General features: G+C 35.8%; 1 protein-coding gene across 1 annotated transcript in view; it reads right to left on the reverse strand.

Annotated features, from left to right (window-relative positions):
- Positions 1 to 15412, reverse strand: part of LOC141389143 (uncharacterized) — a 92346-nt gene extending 76934 nt beyond the window's left edge. Inside the window, exon 1 of the mRNA XM_073960210.1 lies at positions 13638 to 15412. Coding sequence (XP_073816311.1) covers positions 13638 to 14918 — 1281 coding nt within the window. The 5' untranslated portion in view covers positions 14919 to 15412. The remainder of the gene's footprint in view (positions 1 to 13637) is intronic.
- Positions 15413 to 16037: the final 625 nt, after the last annotated feature.

Here is a 16037-nt window from a genome sequence, read left to right on the forward strand (position 1 = left end):
TGTCCATAGCCAGACAAAGCATTGTGTTGAGGCCTTTATCTTTATTATCCTTATACCAATTATCCCAAATTATAAATACCCTTCTGTGTGTTTTGCTTTTGGTGTTGTTGTTGCGGGTGGAATTCGCGTGGGTATCCAGTTTGTGTTGTTGGTTTGTTTACTTGTGAATTTATGCAATCGCTGCTTATTTTGTTCTTTTTGTTTTGTGGGTCGTCTCATAATCATCCGAATACATAGAAAGTTGCTCCTGGAGTACCAATCTAAAGAACAAAACATTAACACAATTACAATGCGAATTTGCTTGTGTCTGTGTTTTTGTTTGTTGGCCTGTGTGCTTACTTTAATGTGTAATGTGGTATTTAGTTACGGCTAACGTTTAGTTTCCCGTAAAGGTAAACATTTATTTTTAGGATGTAGTCGCTGTTGGCTTTAGTACTAGAGTTGACTGAATGACTGACATTGAGGGAATAGTCCAAGGTTGTCAGTTGGCACAAAAATAACTAGATACTCGATTGTGTGCTATACGTAAACGGTAAACTAGACGTGTTAGGCTATTTGTTGGGCCATGAAGTCAAATTGTCCATAATTTTTTCTTTCATAAAAGCAACGAATCGTGAAAAATTTAGCAAGCAATGGTAATCTGTTTAATGGTTTTGCTTAATAAAATGTCATCGTTGTTTAAAGGTTTACATTTTTATGCTGGCAACGGAAATATGGATGTCTGATTCATGTTTCAAGCATATTATATGTCCCGCGGCAAGCGTCTATGTCTTTTCTCTTAAAAGGTAGAAACAGGTACCATTTTTACTAAAGTAATACAAAAAAAAGTAAGAAAGTATAAGTAAGCTGGACCGACAGAGATATAAAGGACTGTTTGAAAACCATTTCAAAACGATCCGAAATGAGATGTTATACTGCACTCTTACCAACTTTTGTGTGGGAAGTATTCTAAATACCGGACCCATATAGTCCATATTCCAACCTAATACATGACTAGAAGAAATAGTACGATGATAGTTATCTTGCCTATTTGCCACTACCTTCTAGAGTTATCGTAAGTACCATTTCAGCGACAAATATTGAACTTTTGTTGTAACAGTATATTACCGGAGCCAAATGTTATCGTGCTTTCCAGTCGGACAGACGGGCGTGGCTAAATCGACTCCAAATTTTCTGAAACGGATTTTATTTCGATGGAGCTCATTTTAATATGAAAGCCGTAAATTCGAGGACATAAAGAAAAACAAAATCCACTTTTGTTGAGAACCCCTTCAAACGAAGGACCGTGATCTTCGAATCTCCATCTAGAATGTTTGGACTCTTTATAGGGAAGTTGTAGCTTACGCACTTGCAGATGTAACTATAAATACGTCAAAAGACGCCACATCAAACCCTAAGGATAACGCACTGTATTATAGCACGAGTTTGCATGCGAATTTGTAGTTAGCGTGGTTTCCAGTTTCATCTCGGTGGATAAATGATATTTCGGATAAAAGCTATGTTCTTCAACATCGGTCCTATCTGTGAACATGCCCCCACCAAATTGAAGGACGAGCAGACCAAAGGTTTTTTTTTACGAGCGCTTTAAGGAAACATATCACCGGTGCACTGCCCATGACATTTTAAATTATTCAGTGGGATTTTAACGCAAATATTAAAATGTAGAATATGTTTGATCCAACAATCGGTAATTTCAATTCCCAGAATGAAACATTTGAAATATGGAAAACATTCACTGATGATGGTGATGAATATACGATCGACCTTGTTAAAATCCGAACAGACACAACACAAAAGTTGGACATCGGCAAACTGCAATGACAACAATTAACCTCAGCACGTTCCCATGAACTGGCCCTATTGCTTATCGAAAACACTTCTCGTTCCCATAACATATCAACACAGTGGCAGTGCTCCAGAAGCCACCTAAAAGAAACCCATGGTATGACCAGAAGTGTGCGCTTCTGTAAAAATAATGGTTCCGCGAATATCCCAGAAGGGACAAGGGAAACATCTCTCATATTAATAAGTGCACCCCGATTCATATCAAGCGCAATGATATGGGACCTACAGTTTATCGCCGATTCCAAACGGCGTGTCCTAAGACACCACTTGTAGAGAAGTTTTACATGGCTGAAATAATCAGAAAATTTCGCCAACATTAGTGCCATTTTAGCATTTTGCCGCCGTTGAAAATTTTATGTGTCTTGGCCGGGGAGTCGATCCCAAGACCTTCAGCGTGCAATGCGGTTGTGCATACCATTGCATCACGGTGGCACCCGTGCTTCTACAGAAGAGAAAAATGTGGCATATATAGCAACTCAACAATGCGTAGCAACACGTAGCGCTCGAGGCGGAAATCGGGAGATTAAAGAGAGGGAAGGAACGTATTTTCACAAGACGAATAGAGAAATGGAAAAGCGGAAGTGTGAAAAAGTGGCGATGGCTCACCAGCCCAGGCGACACAGGAGAATTCCATGCCCCATTCACAACAAAGGATGGAAAACTGTGTGGTCAAATTATAGGGACATAGTGTACTCCCTAATGCCTAACAGCTAGTGTCCAGTAACAACTAAAGCCTATTGTACATGAAATAATTGGGTCATAATTATGAGCCTTAAATCCTCTCACCAGAAATGGTGAACCAAAGAAGTACCAATAGAAATACGGGACTGTGGGCAGTATTTATGCTAACGAAGGTATATACACTTTCATACGGGCAAAATGTGCCTCATCGAAATAATGGTTTTAGACCCCAAGTATGTTTGGACGAAATCCGTTTCAGAAAATTTGGGGTCGATTGAGCAATGTCCGTCCATCTGTCTGTCTGGCTGGTTGGAGCGCACGATAACTCTCGACTGGATGAATCTATTTGGTATATTTTTTATTTTGGTATATTTTTATTTATTCAAGTACCTCCCCCACAAAAGTTCGAAAATGTTCTGAAAAATTGAGCTCACGATAACTCTTGAAGGGAATAACCTATTTGATCCATACTTTGCACATCTTGAAATTTCTACCATACATAGATTAAGTTTAAATATTGGTACCTCCCACACAATATTTCGGATAAGTTCAGTTTAAGACCGGCTCTCGCATCGCTTTGTTTTTTGTTGTAACAACTTGTATTCGCTGCCCCCATTACGACGGTACACGTTTTTTAGGGGCAAGTCCATGCTTCCTGAGAAAATACCCCGAAAGTTTTGAACAACCCCCTATGGCACCATGAGTAGTGGCTGGAGCGCACTATAACTCTTGAACTAATCAACCGATTTGGCCCAAAATTTAGTTCAAGTTCGAAGATGAGGCATATCGATCCACTCCTTCAGGTACCACCCCAAAAAAGTTAAAAAATATTCGGAAAAATTGTGTCCGTTTCAGACAATTTGGAGTTGATTGAGCCATGTCCGTCCTTCTGTCTGTCAGCCAGTCCAAACTTAGTTTAAGTTCGAAGATGGGTCATATCGGTCCACTCCTTCGGGTAACTACCCCACAGAAGTTCGAAAGTGTTCTGAAAAATTGGGCACACGATATCTTTTGAAGGGAGTAACCGATTTGGTCCATACTTTGCACATGAGGATACTTTTACCAGACAGATGTATATGATCACTACCGATCCACTCTTTCGGCTACATCCCACCCAAAATTTCGGAAAAGTGCATATTTTATTCTTTTTGTATTTGCTGCCCCCATTACGACGGTACAAGTGTTTTCAGGGGCAAGCCCGTCCTTCCTGATAAAATGGCCAAAAGTTGTTAAAACACCCTATGGCACCATATGTAGTGGCTGGAGCACACGATACTTTCGATTAGGTCCAAAATTTGGCCTTTGTAATATTTTGACCAAACTTAAAATTCGAGATAAGTCATATAAGCTCACTCCTCACTTCCCCACACAAGTTCAAAACTTTTCGCTAACACAGAGTGCACGATGACTCTCGAAGGCAGTGACCGAATTGGTTATTACTTTGCACTTCGTAATATTTCGGAAAGTTACAGGTTAAGAGCTGCTCACAAATCGCTTTGATTTTTGCTGTAGCAACTTGTATTCGCCGCACCCATTACAACGGTACAAGTTTTTCAGGGCCAAGTCCATACTTCCTGAGAAAAATGGCCTGAAGGTTACAAGAAAACCCCTATGGTGCAATGTGTAATGGCTGAAGCGCATGATTACTCTCTAATGGATCAGGCAATTCGATCCAAACTTTTAAATTCGAAATATTTAATCCAAATGTAGTTTAACTTCGAAATGTTCCATATAGTCCATATATGTAGGTTCTCCTTAGGGTAACTCCCCCCACAAAAGTGCAAAATTTTTAGTTAAGTGCAGTTTAGGATCTGCTCGAAGATCATTTGGAAAATTATACCGATGCTACTTCTGGTGGTCCTGTTGACAGTGACGTTTTGTTTTTCGTGGGCAAGTCCATGCTTCCTGACAAAATGGTCCAAAACCTATAATTGATACGGTGACCAACTGAAATAACTCCCAAAATAAGATCCACTTTCAAAATGAATTATGACGATCCATTCCTTCAGGTACCTCCTTCGCATCACTTGCGAGCTTTAATCCCAATACATAGTTCATACGTCCAAAAGGGGCCACAATATCTGAAAACCCTCAACAAATAATAATTGGGGAAAAGGATTTTGGTGACGTATCTGGTAATCGATTCTATATCGTCAATAGATGAATGTTTGAACTGAGGATATTTATCTGTCGCCAAAGCCAACTGTTACTTTATCACTTGTTTAAGTACCGTTTTAAGGACATGTAGACGATCGTTTTCAAATATTCTGCAGTACAATACGGTACAATTTCTTTCCGGGGCGAGTTCATACTTACTGCGCCACACCAGCTATAACGACTGATAAGCACGATAACTTATGAATTGCGTATAAGTTTTGTCAGAAGCTTTTCATTTCGTAAAATTTCTTCCAACGTACATCAAGTTCCAAAATTGTCGATATCGGTCGGACAACTTCAGCCGGTACAACCTTTAAAAAAGTTCAACATTTTGATTTAAATGCCGTTTAAGGGGTGTTCTAGGATTGTTTTGAAATTTTTACCGAAAATAGTCCTTGTTGTCCTATTAACAGCGTTATTATGTTGTTCGTGAACGTCCATGCTTTCTGACATAATGGTCCAAAAACTCTACATCCTACATAGGGTGATCAACTAAAATGGATGCGAAACTATCAAAAGCAAAGGTTCCCAAAATATGATACAATTTTAATCGGTCCATTCCTTTGGGTATCTACTTTGCAAAAGTTCAGCACTTTGTTAACAGAACCTAAGCATTTATTCAGATAAATACCCCAAAAGTTTTGATATTTTTGTCGGCAAGTTTATACGTCCAAAAATGAACGAAAAGGATTTCGGTTGTGCATCGGGTATTCCATCTGTCCATAGGTGAAAGTTTCGATTATCACAGGCTTATAAGCCATTTAGGTGCTTATAGAAATACTTTTGTAAAATTGCGCTTGCAACCGAGACAACCTTCTGTAACTATTTGCCAAATGAACAAGCTTTATAACCACCACCAAAAATGAGTTTATGATTGCTCAATTCTCTAATAAATCCAAAAACACTGGTACAATCACAACTGATTTCATTTCCACCCCCCTTTCCTTTGAACTCTTCTAACTTGCAATTGAGCTAACCCCCAATCTCCACAACAAATAAATAGTAAGATTGAATAAATCCTTTGAATGAACTTTCAAGTGGTCTTCACTTAACCCTCCCCTCATTTACTAAATTTGAATATGCCTTACAGGATAATAACAACCCCAAAGCCAAGGTCCACACTCATAGCCTGTGTTTCCCCTCAAATGTTAAATGTTTACTTATAAATATTATTTAAATATTTATGCTTAATTTAATATTCACCAACACTTTTCTACATTCAAAATCCCCCCGTCACTTGTACAAAATTGTGCCGCAATTTGATTCACAAAGTAGTCGTATCAGCCAGGGGGTACTGTAGTCTTCGTCTTCATTTAACATTTTTTTCTTCTACTCAGGAAGTAGTCTAGTTGGCTTTTTTATTTTGAATTTGTGGAGTGTGATCCTTTTACTCAGTCCTTGTCCCAGGTCTTGATTGTGGTTTGGCGTCGACATACTCGTACTTTGTGTGGAGTACTTCAGCAATACTTTGTCCACAAAATGAAAAGTTGAATACTTGTGTGTTGTTGTAAATGATATGGACTTGGGATACTCTACTGTTCTCCCACACACACACGAACTCACATAAAATATACTGATATACTCGTAATGATAATATTTGATATTTAAATTTTCTATTTGCATATGGTTATTTGTATTCTTTTGAATACCGTCTGTGTATTCCCCTCTCCCTCACCCAATTCCCACTGTTTCTGTGCCGCCCTTATTACCCCGTACCAAATGGGGTTTTGTGGTTACAAAATATGGCAAAGGATTTAAATGTTCTGCCGTATGTTTTCTTCTGTAAGGATGTTGGGTTATGTGGTGGTTGTTGCTGTTGGTAAATTGGCCCTGTTTATGCGTGCGTGTGTTCTTGTGTGAGTTCCAATGTTTATCTCAATAATAAACAGAAAACACTGGTAAAAGTCGAGAGAGAGTAAAATGAAATAGAAACCGGATTACAATTAGTTTTTAGAATAATTACGAAAATAGTTTTGAGGAGACTAGTATTGGATTTTCTGGTCTGCCACAGATTTTCTAAAGGCTAACAACGCAACCTAAAAAAGAACTTTAAGTAAATATTATAAACCAGTAAATGGTATGAATGTTATCTTTGTTGCAAGTATTGTGGGAACAAATTAGATTATTGTAGGGTGGTGGGAGGAGGAGAATGAGGAATGAAATCTGACGTTTAATATTTCTATGAAATTAGAAGTTATTATGTATTGTTTAAAATTAGTAAACAATGTAGCAAACTTATATAAAATCAAATCAACAACTGACATTATTTATTTATTAGTAAATCTAGGGAGAACTTTAAAAAGAAAAAATAAGAAGGTATCTGTCAAAATATAAATCCAAAATTTTGAGAGATCACAAATAAAACAATCAATGACAGTTTTGTGATAACAAGCAAGGCACTGATACACGGTGACCTTGAATCAAATTTAAATGCAAGGTGCTTACGCCTAGAAAGTTTTTGTGGATTCTGAAACTACAATGTTCATAGATGAGAAAGATCAAAAAATTAAAAAATCGCCCGAGCGCTTTTTAAATAAATCGCGATTCAAGTTGACATTTTTAAGGGTTTTTTAGGTTTTCACGATTTTGCATGGAAACCGCAAGTCCTTATGAAATGGGACTAAAGAAAATGTTGTAGCTATAAAAATTCTCTACAAGATTCATTTGCATGATATCTTCGTAGTTTTTACCGTTATTCAGATATAGAAGCTCAAATTAGTACAATGGATTGACTGTATCGCCTCCTTATAAAACAATGTCATGCCTGCAATTTCCCAACTTAAACGTATATATCTCAAAAACGGTACAACCTAGGAAAAAATTACGAAAGCCAATCTTGTAGAGAATTTGTACAGCAACAACATATTCTTTAGTCCCATTTCGAAAGGGATTGCAGTTTTCAAGCTAAATCTTGAAGACCTATGGAAAAAAATCTGAAAGTTTGATCTGAACATCTATATCTCAAAAATGGTAAGACCTAGGAAAATATCAATCAGTCAATCTTGAACAGAATTTTCGGTGCTAAAACATTTTCTTTAGTCCAACTTCAATAGGACTTGCGGTATCCAAGCAAAATCGTGCAAACCTAAAAAAACTTAAAAATGTGAACTTTGATCGCGATTTATTAAAAAATCCATCCAGCGATTTTTTCTTGTTTTTGAATTTTTATCATTTATAAACATAGCTATTTCATAAATTGCAAAAACCTACGCTTTTGGATCTGATGGTCGATGAAAAATATATTTTCTTAAATTTACGCTTATGGATCTGATGTCCGATAAAAAAACATTTTCTTTTTTAAAAATCTACGCTTATGGAGCTGATTGTCGATGAAAAATATTTTTTTTTAAATCAATGAAAAATATTTTTTTAAGAAAAATCTACGCTTATGGAACCGCTTGTGGAGCTGGATATCGATGAAAAATATTGCTTTTAAAAATCTACGCTATGGATGGAGATGGTGGTCAATGAAAAATATGTTATTTTTTAAATCTACGCTTATGGAGCTGATGATCGATGAAAAATATTTTTTAAATGTACGCTTATGGTGCTAATTGTCGATAAAAATATTTTTTAAAATCAATATAAAATATTTTTTTTAAAAAATTCTACGCTTATGGAGCTTATGGTCGATGCCAATTTTTTAAAAAATCTTCGCTTCTGGAGCTGATTATCGATGAAAAATATTTTTTTTTTTAGATCTACGCTTATGGAGATGATGGTCGATGAAAAAATATATATATTTTTTTAATCTCCGCTTATGGAGCTGATGGTCCATGATATTTTTTTTTTAAATCTATGCTTTTGGAGTTAATGGTCGATGAAAAATATTTTTTTTTTAAATCTACGCTTATGGAGCTGATTGTCGATAAAAAATATTTTTTTTTTAAATAAATGAAAAATACTTTTTTTTTTAAATCTACGCTTATGGAGCCGATGGTCGATGAAAAAATTTTTTTAAAAAATCTAAGCTTGTGGAGCTGACGGTAGATGATTTTTTTTTTAATCTACGCTTATGGAGCTATTGGTCGATGACAAATATTTTTTTTTAAAAAATCGATGCTTTTGCAGCTGATCGTCGATGAAAATTTTTTTTTTTTTATAGAACTTATGGTCGATGAAAAATGTGTTAAAAAATCTACGCTTATGGATCTGATTGTCGATGCCAATTTTTTTAAAAAATCTACGCTTATGGATCTGATTGTTGATGCCAATTTTTTTTTAAAAAATCTACGCTTCTGGAGTTGATGGTCGATGCCAATTTTTTTAAAAAATCTACGCTTTTGTCGCTGATTATCGATGAAAAATATTTTTTTAAATCTACGCTTATGGAGCTGATGGTCGATGCCAATTTTTTTTTTAAAAAATCTACGCTTATGGAACCGATGATTGATGAAAAATATTTTTTTTTGAAAAATCTACGCTTCTGAAGCTGATTGTCGATGAAAAATATTTTTTTAAAAAATCTACGCTTATGGAGTTGATGGTCGACGAAAAATATTTTTTTAAATCTACGCTTATCGAGTTGATGGTCGACGAAAAATATATTTTTAAAAAATCTACCCTTATGGAGCTTGTGATCAATGAAAAATAATTTTAAAAAAACTACGCTTATGGAGATGGTGGTCGATGAAATATATTTTTTAAAAAAATCTACGGCTATGGAGCTCATGGTCGATAAAACTATTTTTTTTAAAAATATATCGGCCTTTTTGTAGAAAATTTACTTCTGTTGAAACCATAACTTTTGAACGCATTTAGGTAAAATAAACTGTTTTAGCACGATTCACCGATGGATTTCTTAAAATTATAATTTGAGCGGATGCTGTGGTCATATTAACCCAGATAAAGCCACTGGTCGTTTAAACGCCACAAAAAATGGTTGCAAAAATTGACGTAAAACTCTGTTTTCTTTCGAAGATTTTTGTGGGTTTTTTGCATTTTGTTATAGTATGGTCTGTTATCTGTCATTTCACGCTTATAACGCTTCATTTGACTTACGCATTTCCACGCAATTGGCCTAAAACCCAAGCTACTCAAAAAAATCGACTTTTTTGTAATTTTCGACTTTTGATGAAAAATTTAAATATGCGATAAAAATTTAATCATAAATATTAGAATCACATAAAGTCAGGGATTTGTTAGGAATATAGTAAGAGTATTTTCTCAATCAAAAACCAAGGGATTGGCATGTACGGATACACCAATATTACCCTCCAAAGTTTTTGGCACTTTTAAAAGAAGGCCCGATTGCAGGAAAACTATACGTTTTAGAGAGAAAAGTTATTTTTTAAAAAATGCATAAAAAGTCTCAAAGATATAATTTTCATACACAATTTTAAGTTTTCTCGCAAAAAAAATTCTCGGCGTTAAGTGGGTTAATGTAAAAAAATAGAAAAAAATCGTTGAAATAAACGAGTTTCATTATGTTATTTTTCAATTAGTGGTTTAACAACACAATGTAGAGCTTAATGCTCAAAGGAGAAGTTAAAGAGCACACTTCAGAGTTGAAGTTTCTAATGTATGATTTTTTAATATAACCACCGCATCAATCTCAAACGGATGCTGACATTTTGAAGACTGAAAAATTGGGTTTTTTGAATTTTTGCTCTAATCGGAACGTGCAACTGTACTCGTTTAAAAACTGAATATGAGATTGTAGTACTCGCGATTACGCATTTTTTGATGTATAACTCGGGCGTGTAGCCTTCAAAGGTTCACAACAATCTCAGCTTAAAGTCGAAATTTTTGTGCGTAATTTTTTTTAAAAAACCAGTTTTTTGGATTCAAAACTTACAAATGCCTTTCGATTTCAGTGGAAACCCGCGTGAATTTAGTTTTTTTACGTTCTGAATCTAACAAGCATTTCCGCGTCTAACTCCATCCACTAGATCGGCGGATATGATACCCCTCAAATTTCGAAAATATGCAAAAAATATTTTTGAAAATATCGCGTATTTAGACGCGTTTTAGATGTGTTATTCCTACTTAGATAAATAGAGCGAAACGCATATTTAAAATGTGCGAGATATAATAGATTTTTTCTAAAAACTGAGTGCGATGCTACATCCACGGTTCTTGATGCATCGCATTGAAATGACATAGGATGATGTATTTTTTAATGGTGATCATTGAAATCGGATGCGCATAAAATGGAAATGTACTTCGTGGAATTTATGGGCATTTTACTGTTTTTTGCACCCTAACATGCAACTGATGCTACATCGTGGTCGTCAAATGGAATTTCACAAAGTGTATATCAAATAAGAGGGATTGATTCGCTGTTTTGGAAAATCGGATGCGCATCTTGTGATTTCCACTATTACGCGGTTTCTATGCGTTTCAAATGTTGTAATATTCAATATAACATTATTTTAATGTTATGCCACAATTGGAATTCCTTGTGATTTAATATAATGTTCTAAAAATATTCGCCAATAGGAAAACTATAAGTGAAATAGTTGTTGCAACGGAATATCTTCATTATTGCGTGAAATTTGGACGAAAATGACGAAGAACTCAATCATTTTTTCTTCAACATTTCCTATAAAACCATAAAAAAATAAAATTAGAATAACATAATTTTTATTTTTTTCGTCACATTTTCATTGTATTTTTGCAAATAACACGAATACTATAGCTCCAAACTTCACGACTTAGGTTTCATTTTAGTCCTCACAATGTCTGGATGCTGCTATAATTTTTTTATATATTTTTTTGTAAGTATAAGCGCTATTGTTTCAAAAATATGTTTGTAAATACGTGAAATTATTTAACAAATTTAATTTTTCGCGAATCCATTGAAACTTTTTGAATTTTTTTTGCATATTCTCAAAGGGTGCGAATTCAGTTAACGACAATTGGATATAACAGCTTACTATATTAAGCCGCGATTTTTTTTAGAATTTTTTCTAATTAGCACTATTAAAACGGTCATATCTTTTACGCGCAATAATCAAAGTTGGTAACGAAAACAGATTTGGAATGACGATTTTTTTCTTAATCTATGTACCAAAAATCATAGATGTAGCATCAAAATTTTTTTTTGATTTTTTTGAAATGGAAAAGACGATTTTAGACATTTTTGCTGATATGCTTATGGAACTGATCGATGAAAAATTTGTTAAACAAGTGAAAAAGTATACCATTGGCCTATGCGAATTTATCGAATGTACTTCAGGTCTTTTCAGAATTTTGTGGCCCTTTTTGGATATTTGAGCTTGCCGACAAAAATGTGGATTAGTATTAAAGTTCAAAAGTGTTGCGAAGGAGGTACTTAGTCCGACATAGTCCATTACACAAGTGGAACATCGGTATACATTTCCAAAGAATCGTCGAGAGAGGAGAGGACTGATATGGGCCATTTCAGAAGTTAAACCAAATTTGGACAAAATACTACGTTGCTCCCTTCAAGTGATATCGTGCATACATTTTAGTGTCATTTTTTAAATATTGAGGTTAAGTACCGGAAGTTGTGGACCGGTATTGTCCATCTTCGAACTGAAATTAAGTTTGGACAAAATATGACGAAGGCCAAATTTTAGACAAAATGGGTTGATCAGTTCTGAGTTATCGTTCTCTCCAGCCACTGCATATGGTGTCATAGGGAGGTTTTACACCTTTCGGGCTGCTTTCTCAAGAAGAATGGACTTGTCCCTGAAAAAGCTTTTGCCGTAGTAGTTGAGCCAGCTAATGCAGGTTGCTTCAACAAAAACCAAAGTGAGTCGAGAGCAGGCCTTAAAGTGAAATTTTGTGTGGGAGGTACCAGATAAAGTTGACAAATATAGCCCATATTCGAATCTGATCTATATCTGGTAGATATATTAGGATGTGTAAAGTATTGAACAAATCGGTCGGTCCCATCAACAGTTATCGTGCGCACAATTTTTTCGAACAGTTTTGAACTTTTGTGGGATGGGTACCTTTTGTGGGGGAGGTATCTGAAGTCGTGTACCGATATGGCCCACTTTCGAACTTAAACTAAGTTTGGGCAAAATATTACGAAAACCAAATTTTGGAGCGAATCGGTTCATCCGTTCTAAAGGGATCGTGCGCACCAGCCAGACAGACGGACGGACATGCCTAAACCAACTCCAAAATGTTTGAAACGGATTTCGTCCAAACATATTTGGGGTCAAAACCATTATTTCGATGAGGCACATTTTGTCCATATGAAAGTGTATATACCCTCGTTAGCATAAATGCTGAGGGTATAAAAATCCACGTGTATAGAGCTGATGGTCGATGAAAAAATATTTGTAAAAATTCATTGAGAACGTTTTTCGGTCTGTTTTGATTTTGACAACTATCATAAAACACAAAATAACCGACACTAACAGTTGTTGTAGACGATATACCTTTTCGATTTCGCAATCAACAGGCCATATCCTTTAAAATATTGTTATTCTTTATCCATATTTGAATTATATTTGACATCCCTAATTCTACAATTCATTATTTCCAAATCAAAATCACTAAACTCTGAAAACGTGCTAAATAAATAATTTTAGGATAAAATGATATGTAGTCGGTACTCGATCTGTCGATAGACGAAAGTTGCAATTCACACAGTCTTAGGCTATATGTCGGTCGGCAAAGCCAACTGATATCCTTATTTTTAGGCTTATTTATGGTATCACATGTCCGGTTTTTGATTTCATTCATGGCACAATTACCCCGGTAGTGGCATCGTAAAATTTTGAATATGTTATGTCAAAACTTTCTTTATGTTGTTGGAGAAATTATAACAAAAATAATTTTTTTATAAAGGGATTTGACTTTTCATATTCGAACAGTTGGTGTGATACCACTACCTGGGTAATTGTGCCTGGTTTCATTCAAACTAAATTTAAATTAAGTAACGTTAATGTGCGATGCATACGTTTAGGCTTTTGAAATGTCTAGCTGCAATCATTTCGTTTAAGAAAACGTTGTTAAAATATGTTTCAACTTACCTTCAACCAATTATGCGTCAACTTCAGTGAGCGCACAGATTGAGCCAATGCTGCAGGTATTTGACATAGCCCCGTACCACTTGCATCCAATTCCTTGAGACTCCATGAGGCCACAAACTCTTGCATGTAGGGACCCAACTCCGGATTATAGGCAATATTCAGAGCCACCAAACCGGTTATACCCTGTAGAGCCCTGATGGATTTCCCCTTTAGCTGATTATAAGACAAATCCAAATATTGTAGATTCGGTAAAGCCAAGAAAGTTTCATAATCAATATCCGTTATGTCGTTGTGACTCAACAGTAAGGTATTTAAGCTGAGCAGATTATAGAAGGTCTCACGGTATATGGCTCCCAATTGATTATGGGCCATATTTAAATGTTTTAAATTATGCATGCGCTCGGGAAAAAAAGAAGTTTCCTGATTTTTCAAATGATTGCAGGAAATGTCTAAAGTTTCTAGATTTTTGAGCAGTGATAAATTAAGGGATAATATGTTGTCCAAACGATTATCGGAAAGATACAAGTTGTGTAGATATATATTAGACTCCAGCGAAGATTGACTGATGTTGTTGTGATTCAGATTGAGCGTTTTTAGCTGGGATTTCTCATTGATAGCTAGCGTGGTGAAGGAATTATTGGAAAGATTTAATGCATGCAGGTGATCGGTGAGTGTTAGATTCAAAGTTGTCAGGTGATTATCGCTTAAGTCCAAAGAACTTGCTGAACTCAGTTCCTTGGCTAATTGATCTGTTATCACAAATTCATGGAGTTGTCGCTTGCTATAATTCAGAGCTATATTTTGTTGGCTTAGATCATCTTTATTCGCCGTCGATCTTTTGTTCAGCTGATGGCTAATATCTTCATAGGCAGGTGGGGAGCGCTTTTGATAATAACGCAGCTCTGTTTCTTCGCGACGATAAGATGGCTCATTCTCATCCCGTAGAATGCGATGTATCGTCTCATAGGACAGCCGCTTTAGCTCACTGCGATATAAATTAAAATGTTCACCGCTATTGTCGCCGTGAACATTGGCATTTGAATCGGACGCAGCCGCCGCCGCTGCCGCTTCATGCCTCAACGATTTCTCATGCATTAAATCTTCATCATTGATAAGTAGACGTATCTGGGGATTTGATAATTTGGCACATTTGATGTTTGATGGCAATATGGTGGCAATAATAAAACAACATAAAATTATTATTCTAACATCACAGCTAAGTTCAAGGACATTGTGGAAGAATGTCAATCTTTTTCTAAAAATTTGGCATTTAAATGACATGTTTGCAAGGTTTTTTTCTTCGTTTTCTTCTCCTTTTCTTATCACACTTCCAGTTTGACAAATTTGAGCTGTTTTCTTGGTGGCAATAAACCTGGAGGTGTTTTTTTGGAAGCTCGTCTGTGCTGGGTGCAAAAATAATTTGACGTGTTTTTTCTTATTTGGCGTGCTTCTTAATTTAAATTGAACGTTTTTTTTTTTTTTTGTTATAAGCTTGGCATTAATTCTTATTTGGCTGGTTGTATGTTGTCTCTTGGTTCCTCCCGGTTGTCTTTTTTAGGTTATCAGGTAAGGCGATAAAGCTTGCTGCTGGTGTTTGACCCAGTGTGTCTGTGTGTTGATGTACTGCTGCTGCGACTAGAATTTATAATATTGCAGGCAGAAGAATATTTACTTGACGTGATGTTCATTAGGAAAAATTCCAGTATGGGCTCAGTGCCAGCTGGGTCACAGATCCTTGTGGCGGCAGCAGACTGCTGGTTGACTGATTGACATTAACGCGTCTGCAGGTAATTGCCAAAAAAAAAACAAAACAAGACAAGCACTAGCTGTTATGGCCTTAAAATGTAGTCACGTTTCCCAAGTAATGTCACATTCAGGGTAGGTATATAGCAGTGATGTACAACAACAGAAAAGCGCCCACACCTTCTTGCCTTAGTTTTGGTTTATAAAGCGTTACGCCCGGGCTAAAATTAAGCAGGAACAAAAATTAGACTGCTTTAAATGCCTGCACGTTTTTTCCTTTTTCTCTCTCTCTTTTTGAATGGCGGCGAAGTTAGTTCTCCAACAAGAAATTTCAATTAATCCTGAAATATACCAAGTAGAGAAAACAAAATTGCTGCTGCCATTCTTTGATTGCGTGCCTCGTCCTTTTTTTGGCTGGCGCAGTGTTGACAAGATGGTGTGTTTTTTTTCTTTCTTTCTTGTTGGTGACAAATATCCTTGAGATTTATAAACTGAAGCTAAAGCTCATTAACATTTGTTAATTTAAAATTATCATCAATTTTGCTTGTATCCCAGTTTTATCATTAGTTAGTGTGTACGAGAGCAGTCCATGCTAGTTACTGGTGGCTTTCTCAAAGTAAAAGCAAAACAAAATTATTGTTGTTATTATTCCCAGTT

The sequence above is a fragment of the Musca autumnalis genome, unplaced genomic scaffold (genome assembly GCF_047663935.1).
Source record: "Musca autumnalis isolate F117 unplaced genomic scaffold, ASM4766393v1 scaffold_1, whole genome shotgun sequence".
NCBI classification, from domain to species: domain Eukaryota; kingdom Metazoa; phylum Arthropoda; class Insecta; order Diptera; family Muscidae; genus Musca; species Musca autumnalis.